The sequence below is a fragment of the Pleurodeles waltl genome, chromosome 1_1 (genome assembly GCF_031143425.1).
Source record: "Pleurodeles waltl isolate 20211129_DDA chromosome 1_1, aPleWal1.hap1.20221129, whole genome shotgun sequence".
Classification (NCBI taxonomy): domain Eukaryota; kingdom Metazoa; phylum Chordata; class Amphibia; order Caudata; family Salamandridae; genus Pleurodeles; species Pleurodeles waltl.
Genome location: NC_090436.1, coordinates 80,955,005 through 80,977,809, shown reverse-complemented (window position 1 = coordinate 80,977,809; position 22,805 = coordinate 80,955,005). Strand labels below are relative to the sequence as shown.

At 45.6% G+C, this 22,805-nt stretch overlaps 1 protein-coding gene across 2 annotated transcripts in view; it reads right to left on the bottom strand.

The window, feature by feature from the left end:
• Positions 1-17,912, bottom strand: part of FAM219A (family with sequence similarity 219 member A) — a 363,317-nt gene extending 345,405 nt beyond the window's left edge. Inside the window, exon 1 of one of the 2 annotated variants that reach the window (XM_069215486.1) lies at positions 17,683-17,912. In XM_069215486.1, coding sequence (XP_069071587.1) covers positions 17,683-17,742 — 60 coding nt within the window. In that variant the 5' untranslated portion in view covers positions 17,743-17,912. The remainder of the gene's footprint in view (positions 1-17,682) is intronic. The other variant, XM_069215463.1, reaches the window with a different exon arrangement.
• Between the last annotated feature and the right edge of the window lie 4,893 nt (positions 17,913-22,805).

Here is a 22,805-nt window from a genome sequence, read left to right as displayed (position 1 = left end):
GCCTGCCACACAAGATCCAGGTGCCTATAGTTGTTGGAAGGTTTTTACACAGCTGGCGGATGGCAGTGGGATGCTGGCACCTGTACCAGGTGCAAAGCTACAGGATTTGGGGGTAATCCAGGAATTTCTCCTGCCCAAGTGTGCATTCATGGCAGGCTTAGTGGGTGAAAATTCCTTGGAAAAGGAGAATACAGCCGCCATCACTGCCAGCCCTCAAGGCATCGTGGCAGTCCTCATTATTACCTCTATTGGGGTGCACAAGCACAATTTGAAACAACAAATGTTAGAGATTACTTATTGGGTAATGCCAAAAGTAAGGTAAATGCAAGCCATGGTGGCACAGGGATCACCAGAAGGAGGCGCCACAACTCCACTCCTTTTGCTGGAAGTGGTGACAAAGCATCGGAGTCCTGGCTCCGAAACACAAATCTACAGAAGTGTAGGACAGCGGTCATGACTGAGGGGTCAGATGTGGTACCAAATGGAGCTCAATTTGCACACTTTGTATCTAGTTGTCTTTCTTTATCATAGCACATTTATCTTCACGTCAGTCTAGAATACAGTTATCACTGCCTCTCTCACACCTTACACCTGCCCCCATATCTCTGCGTTTCTGATCCTCTTAAAACTATTACTGCCTCATCAGTAATTCTTCACCGGTCATACATTCGCCTCCATCTGTCCCAATCGCTCTCTCATCTCTACCTGCACAGCGTGTGCCTGTTGAGGTGTGTGTGCGTGTTGAGGTGTGTGTGTTGACGTATGTCTGTGCGTGTTGAGGTGTGTGTGTGTGTGTGCGCGTGTTGAAGTGTGTGTGTGTGTGTGTGTTGAGGTGTGTGTGTGTGTGTGTGTTGATGTATGTGCCTTTTGAGGTGTGTGTCTGTGTGTCTCTCTCGTGGGCTCTGGCCCAGGGCCCAGCCTATCAGGGGCCACACTGAATAGATCCACCTCCGTTCTGCAGAGTCTTGCCCTGATGATCTTGAATAATTGTTACAGAGATTGTTTTAAATACCGTTTTTCTTTCATTTATTTTCAATGTCGGTGTGCCAGTCTACTACAGACATTTTGCAGACAAAATGTTGTGTTTATGTTCATGCAGCGTCCATAAAAAGATTTTCTTTTAGATCAAAACAGGACCTCGCATATGAGAAATGAGAGGGTATCACAGAGATTAATTGCAGTAATATTAGTGAGTTGCTGCTGTGTTACAATACTGAAAACACGTCACAGTCCTTGAATATTGGATACAAACACATTTAGAATCTGGACCAGTGTGCACCGTCAATGACCTGGCCAAAGGGAGCATTAAAGAGCTGAAACTGAAACAAAAAATTCAGAGTTGTTCCAAACAGGGCCCCCCAGAATACATTTGGCCCAGTGCCCCCAAAATCCTTAAATTGTCCCTGGTGAGTGTGTGTATATACACACGCACTCCACTGACACTGCACTATACAATCTTTACTAACCAATCTGACTTTCCATTTCACCCCATCACTTTTCTTTCATCGATCTTTCCCAGTGTGTCTATAATCTTCACCCTATTTATTGCATGTCTTCGCTGAATTTCTTCAGTTTCTCCTTCACTATCTCTGGTTTTTCTAGCTTTTAATGTCTCCAAGTTTCTTTAACTTCCTTGCTCATTTTACTTCTTGCACACTTGCAGAAAATCTGTGTTTTCACATGGTTCCCGTCATTTTTCTCTGCTTACCATTGTTGATATTTTGACTCTGCGCATTGAGAAACCACTAACTAGCTTCCCAGTGCATGTGCTTCCTCTATGGTAAAGGAGTTCTTAGTATTCAGTTTCGCAGGTGCACAACCTGCCTGTTCTTTGCACGTGAGAGCAGAAGATGGGCTGATTGCCTTTGCAGAACCTCACAGGGGTCTGTAGTGTTAAGGTGGGGGGAGGGGGGAGAGCAGTGACAGCAACTGCTTAGAAAGCCTTAGCAGAGATGAGAATGAAATGTGTATGGACTAGGTCACTGCTACAGGAAGCTCACAGCACTAGCAAAGCTGTGTTGCTAGAATGGAGAGAACCAGTTCTGGTCTGTTCACTATTGAAGCCTAATGTCAGGGTCACAATACTAGTTTGGGTGAGACCAGCCTTGATATTCCAAGGGGAGGGGGGGAAACAATGCAAATGGCCTACGCAAGGTCAGTTCACTGTTTCACTGTTATTGTTGCAGCACTTGGACTGAATGGATCACTTAGAGTTGTGCCCATAAGACAGATACTGTAGTAAACAATGAGAGGCAGAGATTATGAGTCGGGCCATTCCATCCCACCTCTACTGGGTGCTATATCTGATGGCACTCCCTACGGAAGTGTTGTGTCTTTCATAGGTATATTTCTACTGACTGTCCCATGGAAGACCAAGACAGACACCCTGACTAGAAAAAGGCAGTGAGAGGCTGTGTGTGGTCTGTCAGCCACCATGTTTAGACTTGCAAGCCTGCCAAGAGACAACAGCTGGATGATGGACCATGGAAGGAAGACAGACCCACAAATGTGTGTGGTGAGGGACTTGCAAGCAGACGAGAGATTGCTGAACTGAGGACAGGATTGAGACTGACAGACTGCGAGTTTAGTTCTGTGACGAGATAGTGTCAGCTGATCTCCAGGTAGCTCCCCGGGCCATGGCAGAACATCCAAAAGATTCTTCTTGTGAAGTAGACCAGTTGCCCAGTTGTAACTGGTCTGGCAACTAACCTGGTGAACATGCTTTGCTGGAACTGGGAAGGGAACTCACCTGTGTACTGGTATACTGAAAGAGGGTGCACTTTGATGTCAACTCAAAGGACTGAACTGTCAGCTGAGGAGGAGGGAGTTACATCTACTACCCTAGGCAAACATGGAAAGACCAGGGGAGAGACTGCCTGCCATGGAGGCACAAACCAGAGACACCCCCAGAGGAACTGTGGAAGCTGTGAACAGTGCTTGACTGCACAAGGTGACTGGCTCCCAATCAGCCCATACGGTCTGACCGAAGGCAAGAGGGGGAATGGAGCTGGGAGACGTGCTGTGGCTGAAAGGGGAAGTTCGCATCCCCCACGGCCACTTGTGAGTACTGTTCAGGAACTCCACAGACCCTCCATGCATGAATGCAGTCGGTATATAGAATGGAACTCAGTTTGGAACACCATACCTTTTCAGGGCCCAATACAGTTTTTGTTTTTTGACCTTATGTTAATCATACAACAATTTTTGATTTTACTAAATTGTTACATAGGTTTTTGTTTACATACATTCTTTAAAGGGGCCGGAATTACTAAGGGGTATAAGAGGCTGGATTAGAGAAACACTGTTTGCTTGTCTAGGAGCTACTTTTGCACAGTGGTGGGTGAATTTGCTCAGGGGCCAACCTAGCTTTCTGCTCCACTGCCTCTACCTCAGTGAATTTTGCAGGGCTTTCCAAGTCTTGAGCTTTCTAGTACCTGGGAAGAAATGCACATCACAGCACTAACCTCCAAGGGGTGGCTGAATCTCCTAAGGATAGAAACACAGCATCACCACGCCAGTTTCTTCCAAATAAAGTGTAACTGATCCCTCAACTATACAAGCAAGGGTTTTCGTAGTGTGGGTGTCTCTTTGCATGTCATGGTAAGCGTGAAATTGTTTAATTTGTTTTCCGCCAAATTTCACAAACATCCATGAAAATTTCACAAAATTACACTTTTAAAGCAAAATGTGGTTTGGCGGTCTCTAGTGTGCGTTTTTTTATCTGAATGTGTAACTCAAGAAAAACGTATTGTGAGGTAGTTTCACCAGGAAATATCTGTCAGCAGAACACTTTCTGTGCACACAAGTCTCTCTGGTATCTCGCAAGATTTTTTTTTAAGCGAGACACACGCTCATGAAGTCACGTAATGCAAAAAAAATCAAATTTCGGGTAGTGCAAAATTCTGGCATTTTGCGGATTTCGCTGGCATTAATGTCTGACCACACCTAGTGAGACCCAGGATATAGTAGGAAGGTGCAGCCTCTGCTTACTGTCAATGCCTATGGTCAATAGCTCCCTTCACTATACCCTGGGGAGAGGCGCTGCTCAGGAAGAATGTGTAGCAGACAGGCTGGGCTTAAATGATATCAACACGGTTTGTAGCTTTCAGAGTGGTGCGAGGAAATAGATCAGGCCCTTTAAAAAGAGACAAGGAGGTTAGATCTTTTTCCAGGCACTCAGGGTAACCCGAGAGGTCTGCTACTACCGCACAGACCGCCAACCAATTAAAATCACGATTAAACATTTTGTCAACTCAGACACTCTGGTGGCAGAAGGGTTTGAAAGGAGAAACTTTATTTAAAATGTCTGCTTGGTCGTAGGTCCCAGTTTCAGTGGAACGTACTTGAACGTCATGACACTTCATCCTGTCTTTCATGAAGTACTAACCTTATTAAACAATTGGAATCAATGGATTTATCTTTTTATTTCAATTATTTTACAATTCTGATTTACTGTTTTTCTGAACTGTGGCAAGCTGCACAGCTCCTTAAGTACCTAGCACGAGGCAGGCTGACAGGGCAGTGAAACAGGGAATTGTATCGAGGTTGATCACGTCGGTGTGGAGTTTACAAAAAGACTTCACAGGAGGGAACAACGGCACCACAGTAGGCCTCTGTCCTCACAGGTAAGAAGAACCCTGAAGCATCCCGACTCCTCCGCACACCTGAGTGCAGGTGTCTGAACGCAGGGGGTCCCCTCGGTGCAGGAACAGACGCCTCCTTCAACGTCTGGAGAGGAGGCAACTACAGCTCTGTGCGCCTCGCGCCGATCAGAGTCCTCAGGGAGCTGTATGTAGTGCCCAGAGGGATAATGGCTTCTCCTCGGGTGCCGCTGAAAGGGAAGCAGGAACATCCCGGTTCACCCTATTGGGATGTGAATCCTAAGCTGTTTCAAAGCGGGTCAATCAATCAATCATATTTATACAGCGCGCTACTCACCCGTGAGGGTCTCAAGGCGCTAGGGGGGGGTCACTGCTGCTCGAAGAGCCAGGTCTTGAGCTGCCTCCGGAAGGCGAGGTGGTCCTGGGTGGTCCTGAGGTGGGCGGGGAGGGAATTCCACATCTTGGCTGGCAGGTAGGAGAAGGATTTCCCACCTGCAGTGGTTCGGCGGATGCGAGGGACGGCGGCGAGAGCGAGGCTGGTGGATCGAAGTTGACGGGTGGGCGTGTAGAAGGTGAGGCTTCTAAGCAGCACCCTTGGCAATCGCTCTCTGCAGGGACAGGCCGCGGGGGGTCTCATCGCCGCTGACCGTCTCCCGCCAGAAATGAGACCGCAGGAATGCGCTGAGACTCCCAGGGCTGCTCTGTGCAGCCCACAAGGAAGGCGTTAAAACACCAAAGGTGTTCAGCATGCTCCTTCCACGGCATTAGACAGGCGAGAGTGTCTCTAATCTGCTTATTTTATTTCTCTGATCCCAGGATACAGATAACTTTCCATGACTGCATGACCGAACAAACACCTCAACTCCCTTCGCAGAGGTACGAGACCAAGGGACCCGGCTCTGTACATCCTAGCCCGCTCCACTGGAAGAAAGAGAGACTGTAGGCTCCTCGCGGTACCCCTTGCAGTCTGCGGGATTCTGGGCCAGGCTTCTCAGAGGAGACATCCTTGGAAGTCCTTGATGTTAGGTCGTCTCTGCAGCGAGCCAAGGGGCAATCCAGCAGCCCACTGCTTCTTGGCTTCTGAACTACCGAAGACATGGCTGAAATCCAGAAAATACAATGTTTTCTTACATACATGAACAAGCCATTGTTTGAATGTTTTGTAACACAGAAACATTATTATAGCCTCTCGCGGCACGTTGAAAAATCTTACAGGCTGAAAATGTGGGGACGTTCTGCGCAAGCTCGGGCTTTAAAATCGCAGATCTCACTTCGATTTTCCAATCTGTCTTTACTAGCCTTTTTTGGAGGATTTCACATTTCAGATGCTAGCTTCTTCTAAGAGATTAATCAAGGTTCATCACATAACCCCGAGGCTAAGAGGGTTGCTGTGGTCAGAGGCAGAGGACAAACCAACCCTTTAAAAGCCTCTGCTGTACGTTTGTTACATGAAAGTTATTTTATACAGCGCCTTGCGTTGCCTGGAGGCTCCTTGAGGAGGGAAGGGGGGCCTGAAAGGACAGGCCAAGCAAGGAAAGCTGTTTCACTAGCATGTCTTAAGTCATAAAGTTTTTTTCTAGAAGCACGAAGTGGCTTTGGCTTGGATTATCGTAGTACCGAGTCTTCAGTTAAAAAAAGTAATCCGTTTCTCAAATATGGATCTCAGTGTGCCCAGTGCTTAATTTGTGCTTGTTTTTTTTCCGGTGCTGAGCACAGGCACTTATTTTTGAGGGCCGGGGTTTATTATTCTGCCTCAAGCATTTGCTGCGAGCAAAAGACACATATGGATAAGACGGAGGAAGGGTAAAACGAAAAAGCTTCACAAAGGACGAAAGCAGAAAGCTGCAAGAGTGAGCTGAAGGGCAGGGAGTGGCTGTGAGTGGACTGAAGAGGCCCGAGATGGCTTCAGGATTACGCTGCCTCAGTATTCCGTGTTCGCACATTTAATTGTAGCAGCCGAGAGTTTCAGAGGAGGGCTTTGGGCACTGGCACGCCTTTATTTACAAATTAAGCACCGAGTGCGACAACTGACTGACGACCACAAGTCTGTTGGTGAAGAAGCTCTGTGGCACTGCACCATTATGCCTTAACATAGTGATCATAACTGGTTTGTTTTATAGCATGCAATAGTACAGAGGTGTTTAGCTTTAAGAGTGATACTAAAAGGGTGATACTATTAAATACTTGTTTTGAAACACAAAGCACCATTTACTGGCTACATCAGAGTGTTCCTTAACTGGCAACAGCCTGGGCCAACCTGTATTTGTCCGATTTATACTTATGAATTACTGGATTGTTTGATGTATTTCTGGTTGCTATACCACAGTTCATATCTGTTTGGTTTTATTTTTTGAAAAAATTATACATTGCTGCTGGGGAGTGGCACTACTGAGATTTACTATTTATACATGGATAGGTAAAGTACTGATGAATTGGGGACCTAGAATTTCCTGGTGGTTTGACATGTACAGACCCTTTAAAAGTTATGGTTCATTCATTTACTGACATTGAAACCAAAAGACCTGTTTTCCAATTCTGGCTTCAGTACTTTGCCAATTATTGTGATTCTGGGGAATCCCCTCATCATCACTTCTATTGTTTTGTCCCATTCATCACAAATCGCTTCCATCACTGAACTATGGGCCAGATGTAGCAAAGGGTTTTACCCATTCTGTGTCTATGGGAAAATGTGTCCGTACATATGGCCCCAGGTCACTAGTCTGCTGCCTATAAGCAAAGTTCCTAGTTTCTATCTACCTTGTCAATGGTTAACTAAACCATGCTTTCTTGACATGCCCCCAAAGGTATGGGTCTGCTCTGTGACAGGTCCAATCTCTCAAAGAGCTCAGATGGTTTCGCTTAAGCAGCGCATACTACAGGCTCGCTCTGTTGATGGCACAGTCTTTAGGAACAGTTTATATCTGTTCAGCACTCTCAGGCTTCATGTTGAAATTTCCACTTTGTAACTTTCTGACAAAATTCAAAATAATGGCAGGATTCAGAGTGTTTTTCGGTTATTTGCTTTTTTCATCATTAGGGTTTCAGTAACTAAAAATCTATAGAAACAATACCACCAACAAACTGTCATAAAACAACAAAAAGGTCCCACATCTTTATCTGGGGACCACTTTAGGCTTGCGTTTGAAGGAGCCAGAATGCTGCAATTTTGTGGTCTTGCACATGTGGTGTTTTATCGTTTTAATATTCCTTTCACATTAACACTTTACAGCAGGAGCCCTCGCGTTTCTGGGGAGCTGATGGTGGGTCCCAGAGCTGTGCACGGTCAGATCTAAAAGCAGCTAATGCCAGCCAGCAACAGAGAGCTCTAGCAATATAAGCATCTGGAATATGAAACGAAAATGCGGTATTAGAAACAACTTTCCAGAGTAAGAAGTGGGAGGGAGAGTAAAGGGGAGGGGGTACATTAAGTGATAAATTGAGGCAAGACCCCCCGGAAAGTCAAATGGAAATCCTAAGGATTCCACATCATGTCAGTACCTGCTCACACTATGGAGTGAGAAGATGTGTCCTGTGCACCATGTAGTCCTTGCTGTCCAATTCATATTGAACTGTAATCTATAAGATACATCAATGCGCAGAATGAACTGCAGGTATGGTACTCGTGCTCCACGTAGAACGAGTGACCTTTATGCAGGGCCCAGTTTACACACCTGTGTAAATTCTGGTTGAGAGCGCAGCTGCACGGTTGCCGCTTTAAACTTTGTGCAGCTGAGCTTTGAACCACATGTGGCACAGTCTGGGATGGGCCTGCATAAGGTCTACAGCACCGCTTACCACTTTGTTGACGCACCACTTACAGCCGCTATGTCACTTACAGATTCCCACCATTAGTTGGTCAATTCCTAATCAAACAACTCCTTCTGTGACGTGGTTGGCCTACAAGTCCTTCGTGTGAACCAAGACTTATCCATGGCGTTTTATGATACAAAAGCCCCTGACCGTGTAACCTAAGAAATGTCTGGCTCACTTGCCCGGCTTTACTGATATAGACAGGTTTTGCAGAGTCCACCGCCAGGTTTTCAGACCGAAGACCAGGACGGTCATCGAGCAGCTAAATCTGATAATCAGTGTCATGCAGATTTTAACAACTTACGCTTTGACATAAACTCAACAACCTTGCAAACATTCCATCATGCAATTAGCTTCTATATTTCTAATGCAGGTTGGGGCATCTCAAAGACAGACACGTATGGACAGCATCAGTTTTCGTCCCACTTGCACAAAATGCACGCGGTCTTTAGCCGGCCCACAGAATTTGGCCGCAGATCAACACTCTCCAGCAGACAAATGAGACAGGGAATCACAACACTTCACAGGAATAAATGCTGGAATACAAAAAAAAAAGGAAACCAACATATTTTCATAACATCCAGTAGATAGCGCAATAAAAAATATCATTGAGTATTTTTGCCCATGCTGAGGAAAGGTGGATACAGACAATCACCCAAACCCCAAAACCTACTTCTGAAAACTAAATTACCAACAACCCTACTAAAGAGAACACAAGGATGCAGGTTGTGCAGTCATCCATCACAGCAACTAACAAGGCAAAGAGTCGGGCTCAAAGGGCCCTTTGAATCCAGTCTGAAATGCTATCCACTCGTTCGATCTCAGAAAGATGAGAGGCAACAAAGAGCAGGAGAGCGGAGGCAATCTTTACAAACCAGGAAACATGGCGAGCGTTACACAATAGAGATCCACATTCTTAATACTTTAGTGCATATCGATTTTTACTGTGAAGCACTGCCTAAATTAGCCCCCAGACAGCCCATCAGAACAAATGAGTAAGTGACAGGCACATGGTTCTATGCAGCATTCAACAAGAGCCAGCGCCAAACAAAAGACAAACTTAAAAAAAAATCAGATTCTCTTCAAATCTAGGCAAATGGCATCTTATCAGGTTTCTTCCTGGCTCCTGCAGTAAAGGGCGGGGAGAAAGCATCACCTGGCTGCGGTGAGGTGAGATCGACACCTTCTGCCAGTGTCCTCCATGCTAGCCTGTGCTCAGCATAACACAGACAAACCATGCTGAGTTAGTCGTCGCCCTAGGCCTCGCAGTGTGTGGTTGTGTAGTCATCACCCCAACCATCTATATGTCTTCTGAAGTGCAGGGCCCAGCTACAGCAGCATACAGGTTATCATGTCCGCACTGGAGAAATGCTACTTGAAAAAGAAGCGCCTTTTTATGTAGCAATCACTCCGTAGGGCAGCATTTATACATTATATGCCCTCCTAGCCGAACACAAGCATAGCGTAACACATACAGAGCACTGTACAATCGCAGAACTTGATAGGACCTCAGTTTGGGGGATTGTATAGCTCTTACCAAGGAAGGGCGATATGCTTACTGACTACCAGGGAGGAGTCAAGAGGCCTGCGTCCCTAACCCTTGACCCAGCTGCTACCAGCGTCAGTTTGCCAACAGCCTAATATGAAGGGGAATTAATCACCCTCGATTGCCAGAAAGGGTATTCCTTCAGGCAGTGCCATCAGAAGATTTGGGATATTTGGCAAGATGAAATATGAGGCCCCTCTTCGGTTCAACTTTAAATGTACAACTCATTTTCAACTAATTCAGCAATTGTGATGCCACAGAATACTGAATCGAATTTTACTTTTTCAGAGACGGGGCACAAAAAGCAGTTTAAGCAGCCTGGCAACTACAAATCCAAAAATACCTGAAGAAAACTTGAACGCGACAAAGCCATTATTTGCAGCAGAACTAGTCCATGCTATTAAAATATGACGTCCAAATGTGGCGTGACCTTTAGTTTTCGGATATCGGTAATCAAAAATAAACTCCCAGTTCTTGCTGTAACAGTGACATCAAAGCAATGCTCTGAGAATTGCAATCTTCCTAGCAGTTGAACTCTAATAACTTTCTACTTATTTCTCCTCTAAAGTCAGAGCGGTACAGAAGGAGGTATTGTGGTAGAGGTGAAATAGGGTCAGAGAAGGCAGAGACAGAGATGATGAAGGGCAATAGGAGAGATGGATGCAAAAGAGACAGATGTAAATACCGAGGAAAGAGAGAGAGACAGAGAGAGGGTGAGGCAGAGAAACAGAGAGAGAGAGAGATGGGTTAAGTTTTAGAGTAAGTTAGGGAAAGGGAGGCTGAAACGTAAGAGGGCCGGATGCACTCAGGCGTGAGGGAGAGAGAAATGTAAGGGAGGAAAGAGGTGAGAAAAGTATAGAGAGATGCAGGGTACAAAGAGAGTGCTACGGTAAAGAGAGGAGCAAACAGAGAAGGTGCAGAAAAAAGAGCAGCCAAGCAGAGGGAGCAGCAGTTAGTGGGGGCACGAATGTGCACAATGTAGAAAGAAATGAGGTGAAGTAGAGAGACGTGTAAGGGAGGCAGAGGTGGGTGATGTTGATACAGAAATGAAGAGAGGGTGAGATAATAAGAGACAATTGTGTGGTATGGAGAAATGAGAAAGGTGAAGAGAAAAGCAGAGACAGAAGTGAGTTAGAGATGCAGAGTTGAAAAAGAGGTAAAGTGAGAGATGAGGTAATGATTTATAGATACATGGAGCTAGAGGAACAGAAATAAGTGTCAGGAAAAAGTAAGCTAGTGACAGAAAATGAGAGTGAGGGGAGGTGTAAAAGGGAGGCAGCTAAGGAATGATGAAGTAGACTGAGATATTATATAATGAGAGTGGTGTGTAGAGAGGGGGAGATAGGCGTGGTGATGTAATCAAGGAGAGACACAAAAAACAGAAAGATTGTATTTTACTTCATTGCCACATCTACCTGAGGGCCTGAGGGTTAAGGGGGGCGAGGTAGGGCATATACACTAAGCTTCTGTTAAGCTGGTACGCCAAGCTATCATATTAAAAAATATGTTTGCACATCTAGACTTTACCCAAGTTTTAAAAGGGCTCTGCTTTCCAGACACTCCTTGCCCATCACATCCTGGTTCTTGGAAACATCAGTGGCATGATAACACACCCACCAGACTTTCAGACGCGGAGTAGGTGGGAGCCTGGGGAACCACAAGGCAGGCACGAAAAGGTGCAACAAGCGCAGGTTGTCACAGCTTTCCTTTCTCAAACGAGGACTTGTGGCATATTTGCTGCACTCCCGACACCTCACAGATACTGTACATGTGCATGCAAGGCATAAGCAGTGTAAAATCCAAGCGTTACCATAAACAAATGTTACTGTTAGCCAAATTAACTAGAAGTATTGTTTTCTCAGGGATGAGCAGCTGGAAAGGCCTTTCCAGGATTTGAACTTTTGGTCGTCGGGTCAAACATGAAGACCAGCAGTGAAGTTCTAACTCACTGTGCTGTTCTTATGGTTTAACCTTGGGCCTTTTCTACTGCAACTGTAGCGACTTAAATACAAAAAGTGAAGTTTTTCAAAACATGTTAACATGAAGCAACCAAAAACAGCCCAAGCCTAATTATGCGCAGCCTTTAACGCTTCATAGCATGCTTGCTGCATCGAGGAATAACTCTGTCTTAGCCCACCCACCCAGTAAGAACTCTTCCACCGTTATCAAAGAATTCAACAAACCCAGCACGGACTCCACAGACACCCAAGACACATCCAAGACCTCTGCAACAACCTCGCCACTTTATTCCACCGCAAGATATTAGTCATCTACGACAGCTTCACCACCCAGGACCTTCCCAACCTACCTGCAACCACCACACCCAAAGAATCCAGTTCCCATCCAACTCTGCCCAACTGGACCACTCTCTCCACTGGTGACACCCTGAAGATCATGAAAACCATCCAATCTGGAGCCCCCTCCCACCCATGCCCCCACCCCATCTTCGACTGAGCCGGCACCACCATCGCCCCCCAAACTATGCCGCACCATCAGCTGCTCCACAGTCTGCCAACTTCCCAGAAGACTGGAAGCACGCAGAAATCAACTCACTGCTGAAGAAACCCTTGCCTGGCCCGACGGATCTCAAGAACTACAGACCCATTTCCCTGCTCCCTTTCCCAGCCAAAGTCATTGAGAAGGCCATCAACGCCCAACTCACCGAATTCACCGAGACCAAACTCACTCTGGATCCCTCCCAATCAGGCTTCAGAAGCAACCACAGCACCGAGACTGCACTCCTTGCAGGAATGGCTGACATTCGCACTCTCCTTGACAGAGGCTGTACCGCACCTCTCATCCTCCTGAACTTCTTCACAACTTTCGACATCATTTCCCACCACACCCTCTACACTAGACTCCACAACACCAGTATCCGCAGCAAAACCTTAGAGTGTATCCGCTCCTTCCTCACTGACCGAACCCAGAAAGTCAGGATCCCACTGTTCTTCTCACAACCGACAGAGATCAGCTGTGGAGTTCCTAAGGACTTCTCTGTAAGTCCCACCCTCTTCAACATCTACATGGGCCTGCTCAACATCGTAAGAAACCACGCATGCAATCTCTGCATAATCCTCTACTCCTCGCTCCCAATGAACCACCAAGTCAACGCCATCTGACCCTCATGTTTTCACATGGATCCCAATCGAGTCCAGGAGAACAGTTACTCAAGCGCTTGTCACCAGCAAATTAGACTACAACATACTATGGGGGTTATTCTAACTTTGGAGGAGTGTTAATCCGTCCCAAAAGTGACGGTAAAGTGACGGATATACCACCAGCCGTATTACGAGTTCCATAGGATATAATGGACTCGTAATACGGCTGGTGGTAAATCCGTCACTTTTCCGTCACTTTTGGGACGGATTAACACCTCCTCCAAAGTTAGAATAACCCCCTATATGTCTGCACCACCCAAACACTCCAAAAGAAACTGCAAAGAATCCAGAACGCCTCGGCCAGACTCATATTGGACATCCCCCACCGCAGCCACATCTCCGGTCACCTGAGGGACCTTCATTGGCTCCCGATCAACAAAAGAATCACCTTCAAGCTCCTCAAGTACGCATACAATGCCCTTCACAACATTGGACCTGCGTACCTCAACCACTGCCTGACCTTTCACACGCCCAACAGACACTTCCAATTCGCTCAGCTGACTATCGCCACTACCCCAAGGATATGCAAGAACTCAGCTGGAGGAAGATCCTTCTCATACCTAAAACGCTCTTCAGCTACACCTCAGGTAATTGCCCTTACTACCTCAATTCAAGAAGGACCTCAAGACCTGGCTCTTCGGCTGAACATATTCTCCCCCCGAGCCTTGAGACCCTCACAGGTGATTAGCCACAGTCTTATAAGAACTGAGATTGATTGATTAAATACTTGCTCACAACGCTAATTTTCTTTCTCACATAAAATAGTTGAGTGCATCCTCTTACATTTAGGAGTACCACACGCCATTTGTACAGTGTTTTGGCTCACACTTAATTTGGGTTTACAATTAATTTCCACAACACAATGTTCTTAAAATTCTGTAAACGCGGCATTTACACATAACAGGAAAACTCTCAACTCTGGAATGTCTCAACATACTTTTGTTTTGAATCTGTATAATTGATGCCGTTGATCCAGCAAGACTGATGTCACTCTTGAAAGGACCAGGATCCCTCAACCTTTTCTCAACTGTAGGTTGTATGCGTGCCTTAAGACTGAGGGCCTGATTCTAACTTTGGAGGACGGTGTTAAACTGTCCCAAAAGTGGCGGATATACCACCTACCGTATTACGAGTCCATTATATCCTATGGAACTCGTAATACGGTAGGTGGTATATCCGCCACTTTTGGGACGGTTTAACACCGTCCTCCAAAGTTAGAATCAGGCCCTGAATGTCCTGCATTAATTCACATCTCTAATTTAGCAAATTCATTCAGAAGAGCCACATTTTTACAGGATATGGCCAAAGCAAAAGGTTTATGTTCCCTGCAAGAAATGTGCGCACACGGCTAGTGGACTTCGGACAAGATTACAGTCTTTTACGCAATCACCCATCCAAAAGTAGGACATTTAATATGTTTGCCCATCTATCCTCAACCAGTTAAAAAAGCCTAATATTGTAACTCTAAAAAACGTTCAATATAGATAAATGTATCGGTTAAACACCATCACATAGAGGAAATCCACTACAGGGTGTCCAAAGCAGTGGATGGGATCCATGTCAGATTTTCAGGCTCTAAACATAAGATAAATCTTAATGGATATAATTTACATAGTTCATGGTTATCCAGAAAAATTGGCACTGATCCAGCTCTTGTAGACATACATTAGATACCCATGATTCTATTGAGCTTTAATGTCAAGAACGTGATAAATAAATCGTAAAGTCTGCTTTTGATAGGCTTTCAACGTATAGAACCTGTAGTTATTAGACGCACCCTGATAATTTCAGTACACATTGAAAAAGAAGGTTAGCTCAAACATAACACCCCCTTCTCCAGTGCTGCACAAGAGCCAATCCATCAAATGTACATCAACGCCACCAAGGCAATTAATCACTTCAACGATGTTGGAAATGACGTGCGCGCTCTATGGATACACGCGGCCTCGCGCAGTACCATCTCAAAGCATTAATTATCTGGAGCTCAGTTTGGAGACCCGATGCAAAGGAGAAATGAGAATAACAACCTTGGTGCGATACAGCACAATAATGATAGGTTATTCAGCTTGGCACTGAATTACCTTTGCGCCTCTCCTAAGATCTTTTGAAAAGGGGCGAGGTTTGAGTTGCCAGGACCAGTCTGCCTCTCTCCAAATTATATAAGGGTGACCAAACCACGAGATCCAGTTTTATTCATTATACCTACATATAAAAAAACACACACATAGGCACTTTGAAAAATGTCAAGTTAAATGTAGTATGGGTAAAAATATATACGTATACACTTACAGAATATGCATGCAGATGTGCTGAATGTAATAAGCTATTTTACCACTGATAAGTGTGAAAGGTTCATGACTCACAATAGGTGAAGCTAGAGGTTGGTCAACATGCCCATCCCACAACAATATGGATAAACTGCAACATCACCTATCTGTGCTAAAAAAAATACCTGAAATGTGACATTTGCACAGCAGTGATATATGAGTGGAATTCACGCTTATAGTTAGAATGTCTGTTACAAATAACAAGAATTCCTAGGCCACATTTAGATTCACTGCCATGGCATAAACATTCAGATAAATAACATTACTCACACATGCGCATAGACGGAAAAGGGTGGGCGTTTTACATTTAATTCAAAATAGTCTTGCTTCAAGGATATACCTATGTAAACAGCTGCAATTAAGCCACGTTCAGACGTTAAAATAAAACAGCGAACGATCGGAAGACCCTATACATGAAGCTGCTTCGTTTAGTATAAATAATACGATATCCTAAAATACCACACTTAGCAATAAGAGCACAATATGCAATAATTGTTTATCGCGCTGGACAGACCTTGCTGTATCATGCTCTCGCCAAGCCCCCACCCCCCACCCTTTACTTAGAGGTTTTGCTGGGATCTGATTTCTCCACACAAGCAGGAGGGAGTGGAGATTACATCATTCACTGACTGGGCAACAAAACAGGAATTCCCGTTTGCAGAAAAGCTCATTGCTTCCAGCTCTGCAGCAAAGCTAGAGGGTGTTGAACCAAAACTATCCACGCAAGGAAAATGTACAGATAAAAGCGGTGGGGGGCAGGAAGCAACGCCAACGCACAAAAACGAAATTTGTGTGAAATTGGGAAAAAGTAACATTGCTGACTTCCATAGTGGAGGAAAACCAAATCTTTCAGGAAGTCCCCCACCTGCTCCAAGCTATTGCAGAATTCCGAACCGGAGTCCAGTGGCCCAGAATGCGCACTAATAGCCCAGATGTATGTGCCTAGGCCACTGAGAAACAACACTCCCTTTACACTAATTCCACGTCAAAGTAACACCCCAGGTATAAAAGAGGACACGGTAGGATAAGCAGAACCAACGCTAGCTCGGCGCAGGAGATGAAGAGAGGGTGAATGGGCTATGGGGCACAAACAAGGTTAAAAAAAATGTCAGTGTGAAATGTAATCGTGCCGGGAGAGTGTGAGGAACTAGACACGTAAGAGGCGCCACACACACCAAATGAACAACTGCATGGAGCAAACAGATGCACCATAAATGGGTGACCCACTAAGATACACGTACCCTATAACAGTGCCTTGCTATGGCAGTGCCCAGGATCCATATATTCGGATACATTAAAATTCCCAGGGAACAAGTGAAACATTTTGGAGTTGCATACAATGTAGGACAAGTCAATTAAACATGTGTGAATCATTTTTCGAGGTGTATACATACAGAGGAATGTACAGAGGAATGTAATCCAGGGAGCGCACAAAGACTGGAGAGCATCAAATGTAGGCAAAACAAGTATGGGTCGGTGGCGAGCAGTAGGACAAGCATGCTGAGGTGTGCAATGAACAGGTTGCACTGAGGGTGATGATAAGGCTAGGGCTGGCATGGGATGGAGGTGGCTACAAGGGTACCAATAATGATGAGGTGTGCAGGAATCAGAGATGAATTAACAGGGTGATTAAGCAGAAAGGAGGGGCTTAGAAGAATATGAAAGTGCAGAAGAAGCAAGTGGCAATGTGAAGGCGAAGAAGAGGGAAGGGATCAGGCGTAGAAGAGGTAAGAGATGTGTGGAGGTGAAGAAGAGGCACTGGATATCTGAAAAAATAAAGATTATGTGATGAGTATTGTAAGGCACAGATTAAGCAGGAGGATACCGCGAGGGTGAAGGAGATGTGAAAGATTCCTTGGAGGTGGGTGAGGGGCAGCGCCTAGAATAACATGGAAATGCACAGGAGTAGGAATGTTATGCTTTGTAGTGCACACGGGGGAAATGCCTGTGCAAACATTAGGAGGTGGTCTGGGGAGGAAAAATCAGCACTACAAATACCCTACGTCAATGCAATGAGTGTATGTCAATGAGAAAAAAAATCACTGCCACCGGATACTTGTGCCGTGCCACAGTGGCACCGCCTTTGCCCGTCTCAAGCAGTGAGTGGCTGGCAGAAGTAAAGGGTGGCAGAATGATGCACCTCCACCCCTCCTCCCGCAGACAGGTGCAGAAGCCCCCAGGGACGGCCCGCCCGAGGGTGCAGCGCCGAGACCCCCCCACTTCCAGGCGCACACACCTACCAGGGGCTGCATCTCCGCGTGCACCGTGGGCACCTGGAACCGGTCTATCTCCTCCATCATGTCTGCGACGGAGGCGGCTGACCGGGGAGCGGCAGGAATGCTCGACCGGGCGGGGATGCTGAGGATGCTGCTGCTGCCGGGGATGCCTCCGCCTCCTCCTATTGGTGCGGCTCCGCCCGCCCTGTTGTTCTCAGCCTCCGCCTCCCCCTGCCGGCAGAGAAGCCGTGACTCAACAACTACACTTCCGGGTCCTTGATCAATTATTCATGAACTGGGAGGAGCCTGGAAAATCAATATGCGAGAAGCTCCGCGAACGGCCGCGAGGCTCCTTTCCATGTCGATGGTTTTGGCAAAAGGAGGACATAGACCCCCGGTCCGTCGCGAGCAATGACAGATGGAATCCCGACCAACACTATAGACACAGAAGAAGGACGATGTCACCGTTCTGTGAACACAAAAGGAGGACGCCGCACCAATCGCATGCACGAAAGAGGATGCCTTTTCCAGCTGTAAACCCAAATTAGATTAAACACTGTATATATTTTTTACAGTTTTTATATAGCGCGAACTCGACCCGAAGGTATTTTGAGGATTTTGCATGAGCAGCAGTTACATTATACAAAGCCACATACATTTCTTTTAGGCACAGGCATATTAAATGATTTGCCCAGAATCACAGGATTTTGAGCCCACATAGGGTGACCACCCGTCTGTAAATTTCACGGACTGCCCGTAATTCGCCCTGCCGTCCGTTGTCCGTGATGGAAGGCTCAAGGGAGGCATTTGTCCGTAATTTTAGCCTTTCACCAAAAGGACGGCAGGGAGAAATTATGGGCAGATTAGTTTCCCCAGCTGGAGTGGAAGGCGGGGAGTCTCCTGTGCTCAGAGGGAGGGAGGGGCAGACAGAACAGAAACAGACCTTCTTTCCAGGGTGTCTCCTTCCCCTAAAGTAGTGATACTCATAGTATGGCCAGGGGCCGCATGCAGCCCTCCTGACCTTTACATGTGGCCCAGCAGCACTGGGCTGCTCTTAACCACTTAGCTGCTGCCTCCCCCCTCTCCCTCCCCCCCGGTGCTGTGCCCCTTTTTGGCTATTTGGGGTAGTTCGCGCTTAGGCCTTCATAACTTTTTGTGCACATAAGCTATCTACGCCAAATTTGCGTCCTTTTTTTCCCAACTTCCTAGGGATTCTAAAGGTACCCAGAGTTTCTGGGTTCCCCTGGAGGATACCAAGAAATTAGCCAAAATACACCTACAATTTGTTTTTTTTTCAAAAAAATGGGAAAAAAGGGCTGCCGAAGAAGGCTTGTGGTTTTTACCCTGAAAATGGCATCAACAAAGGGTTTGCAGTGCTAAAATCACCATCTTCCCAGCTTTCAGGAACACGCAGAGTTGAATCAGAAAACCACATTTTTCAACACAATTTTGGCATTTTACTGGGACATACTTCATTTTTACTATTTTTGGTGCTTTCATCCTCCTTCCAGTTAGTGACAGCAATGGGTGTGAAACCAACACTGGATCCCGTAAAGCTAAGTGTTTCTGAAAAGTAGACACAATTCTGAATTCAGCAAGGGGTCATTTGTGTAGATCCTATAAGTTTTCCTACTGAAAATAACAGCTGGAAAAAAAAATATTGAAATTGAGCTGAAATTGAGTTTTACTCTGTAACTTTTTCCTGCAATGTTAGATTTTTAAAAGCAATATACCGTTACGTGTGCTGGACTCTTCTGGTTGCAGGGATATATAGGGCTTGTAGGTTCATCAAGATCCCTAGGTACCCAGAGCCAATAAATGAGCTGCACCTTGCAATGGGTTTTCATTCTATACCGGGTATACAGCAATTCATTTGCTGAAATATAAAGAGTGAAAAACAGGTATCAAGAAAAGCTTTGTATTTCCAAAATGGGCATAAGATAAGGTATTGAGCAGCAGTGGTTATTTGCCCATCTCTGAATTCCGGGGTGCCCATACTAGCATGTGAATTAAAGGCCATTTCTCAAATAGACGTCTTTTTTACACACTGTCTTACATTTGGAAGGAAAAAATGTAGAGAAAGATAAGGGGCAATAACACTTGTGCTATTCTGTGTTCCCCCAAGTCTCCTGATAAAAATGGTACCTCACTTGCGTGGATAGGCCTAATGCTCGTGACAGGAAAGGCAATATGGACACATCACATTTTTACATTGAAATCTGATGTGTTTTTTGCAAAGTGCCTAGCTGTGGATTTTGGCCTCTAGCTCAGCCGACACCTTGGAAACCTACCAAACCTGCACATTTTTAAAAACTAGACACTTAGGGGAATCCAGGATGGGCTTGTGGGGCTCTGATCAGGTTCTGTTACCCAGAATCCTTTGCAAACCTCAAAATGTGGCCAAAAAAACACCTTTTCCTCACATTTCGGTGACAGAAAGTTCTGGAATCTGAGAGGAGCCACAAATTTCCTTCCACCCAGCGTTCCTCCAAGCCTCCTGATAAAAATGATACCTCACTTGTGTGGATAGACCTAGTGCCCGCGGCAGGAAATGCCCCAAAACACAACGTGGACATATCACATTTTCACAAAGAAAACAGAGCTGTTTTTTGCAAAGTGCCTAGCTGTGGATTTTGGCCTCTAGCTCAGCCGCCACCTAGGGAAACCTACCAAACCTGTGCTTTTTTGAAAACTAGAGACCTAGGGGAATCCAAGATGGGGTGACTTGTAGGGCTCTCACCAGGTTCTGTTACCCAGAATCCTTTGCAAACCTCAAAATGTGGCCCAAAAAACACTTTTCCCTCACATTTCGGTGACAGAAAGTTCTGGAATCTGAGAGGAGCCACAAATTTCCTTCCACCCAGCGTTCCCCCAAGTCTCCCGATAAAAATGGTACCTCACTTGTGTGGGTAGGCCTAGTGCCCGCGACAGGAATAGATCACACACCGGTCAATGTTGGTACTTACATGAGGCAACTGTTGACCCTGGGGTGATCCATTCCTTACGTAGGCACTAGGTATAGGCACTCAAGTGGGGTAGTGTTTTTATCAGGACAGGTGAGGAATCACTGGGTGGTAGGAATTCGGGGATCGCAGCATATTCCTGTAGTATGTGTGACAGAAATGCAAGAAAAACAGAGTTTTTATTCAACATTTCAGCTTTGCAGGGTATTCTGGGTAAGAAAACTTTGGGGAATCCACACAAGTCACACCTCTGTGGACTCCCCCGGATGTCTAGTTTCCAGAAATGTTTGGGTTTAGTATGTTTCCCTATATAGCCGCTGAACCCAGGACCAAAAACACAGGTGCCTGCCTTACAAAACCAGTTTGTTTTGTGATAGATAATTTTGATGTCTCCACAATACAATTTAGGCAGTGGAATTCGGGGCTGGACTAAATTAGGGAGCTCCCAAGAGAGCACCCTCTCTGTGCTTGCCCCCGCATTCACCTCCTCTCTGGGTTGGGCTAACCCACTATTGCCCCATTGCACAGACTGTGCTTGCAAAGGGACAACAGGACTGCCCTCATCACCTCCCTCACAATTTACTGGAAGGAGTTATCCAATGGGACTCCTCCAACTGAAAAATCACTCCCAGAGTCTGCGCCATTGTCCTATCCCTCAGATGCTGTCTCAGTATCTGCTGTCTCTGTCTCTGATCCTATGTCAGAGCTGTCCTCTATAACCAGAGTGACGTCAGCAGCAGTCACTGCTTTGAAGATGCAAGCTGCAACTGCAAGACAACTGGTGGCAAATATATATATAAGATATATATATATATATAGATCACTTTTATATGTGGGTCTGGTTTTCCTGGGGGCTGATTGCAGCCCCGAGGGAAACCATACATGCACTGACAAAAGTGATATATATATATATATCCATGTAGATAGACATATCTATCTACATGGACTGATATATCTATATATATATATATAGATATATATACATATAAAGGGGTAGTAAGGGTGAGAATGGCCGCACTCCTAGGAAGGTAGGCACAAATAGTCAAATGTATAGTATGATCAGAAGTGGTGCAGGTGAACTGAATGCCCTACCACCCATGGGCAAAATCAAGTGTAAAAAAAGGGGGAAAACATTTTTTAACACAAGTGAAGATAAGCAAAGATAGAACACCGCACACAATCAAAGTCTAGTATAACACAAGTCTGTTACAACATGTAATGTCTAGTTTCCATTAGATAGATGAAACAAAAAAAATATATACGTCGGTGTTCACATCAGATTTCTTGACAGATGATGTCTTTATTATCGGGAGCGTTGTATTAAGATAAACAAAGTACTTCACTGCAGACACAGCCAACATGTGTTTCGTCACGCTGGTGACTTTTTCAAGGCTGTTTGGGCATGATGCTGGCACGACAAAGTCAATGAGTCAATCATAAAAGTAATGTATGTCCTTGCGTCTGAAATTGGGCTAGTCCAAATCCGAAAATTTTACCATGCGAAAAGGTCCAAGGTAGGGACAGGTAAGTCAGTATAGTGGACCATGATAAGTCCAAGAACAAGTTTGTAGCGAAAAAAGTATCTGTGATTCCAAGTGCTGCGGTCGTGCCGACAAACAGATAATAAAGACATCATCTGTCAAGAAATCTGATGTGAACACCGACGTATATATATACATATATACATATATAGATCTGTATTTTTTTTTGTGGTAGTTGTAGGGTTCCTTGGGGGCCAAAATGGCCCCCAGGGGAACCCTACAACTACAAAAAAAAAAATTGCCCCCACAGGGGGTCGCCCTGCCTACAGGCGACCCCCTGTCAATTTCTTTTTTTTTTTTTTTTTAAATTAGCCCCTGGGGGTGGCGCGATCGCGTCCCCCCAGGGGGCCCCAACATTGACATCTAAAAATAAGGCCCCACAGGAGGTCGCCCTGCCTACGTGCGACCCCCTGTCAATTTCGTTATTTTACGGCCGCTTCCTGCTCCGATGGGAAAAACAACACTGTGACGTCACAAAGGGGCGGGTGGGGGGTGACACAGAAGCTCTTCTGTGTCTCCCAGGGATAAAAAAAAAAAAAGAAAATCCTCGGGTGTGACCCGCACCAGGGAGGTAGTGCGGGCATCGGCCAGTGGCCGACGCCCGCACTAAAATGGTGAACTAGACTCAGGCACTAACATTAAA